At 42.3% G+C, this 3874-nt stretch overlaps 1 protein-coding gene across 1 annotated transcript; it reads left to right on the top strand.

Moving 5' to 3' along the window:
- Positions 1-838: 838 nt before the first annotated feature.
- Positions 839-3152, top strand: LOC148845310 (putative pentatricopeptide repeat-containing protein At3g23330). The gene is made up of 2 exons (XM_088953314.1): positions 839-1082; positions 1262-3152. The coding sequence occupies exon 2, from the start codon at positions 1407-1409 to the stop codon at positions 2958-2960; it is 1554 nt and encodes a 517-aa protein (XP_088809440.1). The 5' UTR covers positions 839-1082; positions 1262-1406; the 3' UTR covers positions 2961-3152.
- The last annotated feature ends 722 nt before the right edge of the window (positions 3153-3874 follow it).

Genomic DNA, 3874 nt, shown 5'->3' with positions numbered 1-3874 from the left:
AAAACTCAGCCTATAACAATCCACCTCGAGAAAACTTTTGGGTGTCTCGTGTCCACCACGTTCGGATTTGTTCCGCGCCTCACACCGACCTCACTGCACGTATCAGCCGTGCATTGGGAGCATCTCCCCCATAATAAAAATTTATAATTACAGATATGCTCCATATACACGGCTGAAACGTGCTGTGAGGTATGCTCTAAGGAGCAAAACCGATCTCGTCCACATTCGGATTGAGACGGCATCTGTTCCTCACAAATGGGCGCCTCACATACATATTCACCGTTCATTGGGAATATCTCCCATGAATAATAATAAATAAGTACAGGAAATATTTCCTAGGATGTGCATGTGAGGCGTCAAGTGTGAGGAGCAGATCTGGTCTCATTTGGACCGGTACTACTGTTATTCGACAGCCAGGCTTAAGGAGCAAATGTATATGTTCCATAGACACTGGACAGCCAGCCATTGTTATTCGACTTCATATTGGTACCCACATGCACATACCACCATGCATGGTGAATATCTCCCTTACTTGTCATGTATAATGTGATGTAGGGTGCATTTTATGGGGCTCCCATGAGTCCGTGCTCCATAGAGTCTGAATCTGCTTTTCACACTGACCTTATAGGCACATCCCACCATGTATCGGAAACATCTTCTATATTTTTGTGTAATTATTTGTAAGAGATGTTCCCGGTGCATGGTGGGATGTTTTCGTGAGGTAGGTGTGAGGTGTACTGCTCAGTAAAGAGCAGATCCCAATTCCTTCGTAGAACCATGCCTTCAACTAGTCCAAATATGTGCCTCACACCAATCTCACAAAATGTACCAATTGAACATTGGGAGTATCTCTTATACTCTCATCTTATTATTCATGGGAGATGTTCCCAATATACGGTAGGATGTGGCTGATTGCGGGACACACCAACACTAAGTCTTGCATATCAAAGATGCAATGTTGGGGTAAGAAAAAATGAAAAGATAGTAACCACCGAAAACCTTCAGCATTTCAAGAATGTAATATCAAAGATGTTTCCAATACACGGTAGATGTGGCTAGATGTTATTCCAATCAAATTACATGTAAGAACCAAAAACCTTCCGCATTTCAAGAATGTAATATTAAGCTAAATTCGTAGAAAATAATGATAATAAAAATAAAAAGGGAGGAATATAGAAAGCTTTTATTAATCATCTCAGGAAGAAAAATCACTACTAATACCAGGGAATAATCTTGTTTTTTGATTCTTGAGTTGTTACAGCCACGGTAGAATTTATAAATTGGAAAAGATAGTAACCACCGAAAAAAGGAGAAATTTCAAGCGTGATTCAATGCGACAGGAACTGGATGCTGTATAATTGGGTTTGGAGTATCAGCTGAAGCTGCAACTACTAACACTTACGCCCATGTTCCCTTGGAATGGGCTAATTAAGAAACATGTTGCCCAAAGAGCTTACCACGAAGCCCTCCAGACTCTCACTCTCATGCACCGCACTGACATCTGCCTCCTTGACCACTTCACCTTCCCAATTGCTCTCAAAGCTTGCACCAACATCCAAGCATGGAAACAAGGCCGGCAGCTCCACAGCCTCATCCTTCGTCTAGGCTTCGACTGGGATGTCTACACCAGCAACGCCCTCTTGTCTATGTACTCGGGATGTGGACAAATTCGAGCTGCCATTCAGTTGTTCGACGCAATGCCTCAAAGAAATACTGTTAGTTGGAATTCTATAATGGCTGGCTGCATCCGTAACGACCTTGCCCATGAATCTCTTTCCTATTTCTCCAAGATGATAGTGAAACCCAAATTCTCGTTCTCTGTCTCATCCTTGGCCTCAGAGGAACCTGACACCATCACCATGTGCACTGTGCTTCATGCTCATGCCCATCTTGGACCTACTGGGTTTCCAAGTGCCAAGGCTGTTCATGGTTACATCATAAGACGAGGCTTCCAAATTGAAAATGAAAAGCCTGCACCTGCAGCAATGAGAACCGAGCCCTTTGTGGAGAATGCTCTAATCCATACGTATCTCGAGGCTTCATGTTTGGCATATGCACAGAAAGTTTTTCAAGAAATGCAGCCCGATAAAAGAGATGTGGTTACTTGGACCACCATGATCTCCGGGTATCTTCATCACAAACTAGAGAATTTGGCACTAGCAACATTCATGTCCATGTTGCAGCAGCAACAGCAGGTACGTGAGGGGAATGTATATGTAGATGCAGTCACACTGGCCACAGTGATACCGGCTCTCGGCTCTCTTCGGCAAGGAAAACAGATCCATTGCCTTGCAGTCAAGAATGGCTATGATCAATTAAACGTGTTTGTTGCAACTTCTCTTATCCATGTTTATGCTGAATTTGGAACTATAGAATATGCTGATAAACTGTTCCAAAGAGTCAAGGACAGAAATGTGGTGGCATGGACTGCCATTATCACAGCCTATGCTAAACATGGCCAAGGTGAGGATTCTGTGAGACTTTTCAACGAGATGAGACGGCAAGGTGTGACTCCAAACCATCTGACCTTCATGGGTGTCCTTACTGCATGCAACCATGCCGGCCTTGTTGACCAAGCTCAGGAGTGTTTCAGGTGTATGACCCAAGATTATGGGTTGATGCCTGAAATGCATCATTATGCGGCAATGGTTGATGTGCTGGGTCGAGCTGGGCGATTGAGAGAGGCTCTGGAATTTATAAAGGCAATGCCTGTAGATGCAAGCTCGCCTGTTTGGGGGTCTCTGCTAGCTTCTTGTGGCTACCATGAGGATGTTGAGCTGGCACATGAGGTGGCCAAGATCTTGTTAAGCATGGAACCAGACAATCCAGCAAATTTGGTGCTCCTATCGAACATCTTGTCTCAGAAGGAAAGATGGAGTGATGCCAGTGAAGTCAGAGAGACAATGAAACGCCTTGGTCTGAGAAAGGTGCCTGGTCAGAGTTCTATCCATGTTCACTAACCAAATTGCTAAATGCAAAGTAAAAGAAACAAATCCCAAATCCTTTTTTCTTCACCTCCTTTTAGTCCGACTAGTGTACCAATGTACCATAACACCAATAATACAAATTACAAACTATCTAATTTACTTTGATGTCTTTGTGCAAAAACAACAATGTAGCAAGAAATGGACTTAGATTTTGCTTGTGTCAAATTGATGATATTTCTTTTAGTGCTTGGCACAAACTTGTAAGACCTTGTTAATATTTCTGCAATTGATTTCTTCTCGCCTTGCCACATTTTGGGACCAAAATCAAACTGATTATATTTGGACTGAATGTGCCAAGGGTCAACTCAAGACCACCCAAGTACTTAAAGAAATATAAAAGTAGAGCCATCCTCTCCTTAAGATGCCAAAAGAGCTTGGCTTGATCTAGTCATTGAGTAAATCAATTGAAGGACGGGAATTATTCATGTCTAATCAATTGAAGGATGAGAGCCAAACACCCATTCACAAGTATTCGACGCCCTTCTGATTACTTCACTTTCACTTTCTAACGATGCATTTTAAAGAGTACAAATTCTTGGAGTCTCATCAGCATAGCTGACAACATTAAAAATCCACTGTTCTGTCAATTGAGACAGCCATAAACTCAAGCTACGCAGATGGTGATGATAGGCCGATAGGGTCCATAGAATTGATCTCTTTTAATCGGCTTTAGTGTCTTGATTTCAAATGTGATTTAGTATGGCATGGTGCACTATAATCCAGGGTCCTTTATCAGGCTTCAAAAAGACTGATGCCCATGAGTTTGGGTGGGTTACAAACTTGCAACTTACAATAGGGTTAAAAATTGCCACCCCTAATTCTTACCATTAAATTATACCACACTTGGTTCAAACCTTTCAATTAAACTGTCCTTTTAAGTCTTTGCA

This window comes from Nelumbo lutea, chromosome 7, assembly GCF_056320005.1.
Source record: "Nelumbo lutea isolate HS-2025 chromosome 7, American lotus-T2T, whole genome shotgun sequence".
NCBI classification, from domain to species: Eukaryota; Viridiplantae; Streptophyta; class Magnoliopsida; order Proteales; family Nelumbonaceae; genus Nelumbo; species Nelumbo lutea.
Note: the sequence above shows the minus strand (reverse complement) of the source record. Positions and strands in the feature narration are given on the sequence as shown.

Coding starts and splice junctions, on each gene's coding strand:
- LOC148845310 (XM_088953314.1), top strand. CDS start 1,407: ATGTTCCCTTGGAATGGGCTAATTAAGAAACATGTTGCCCAAAGAGCT.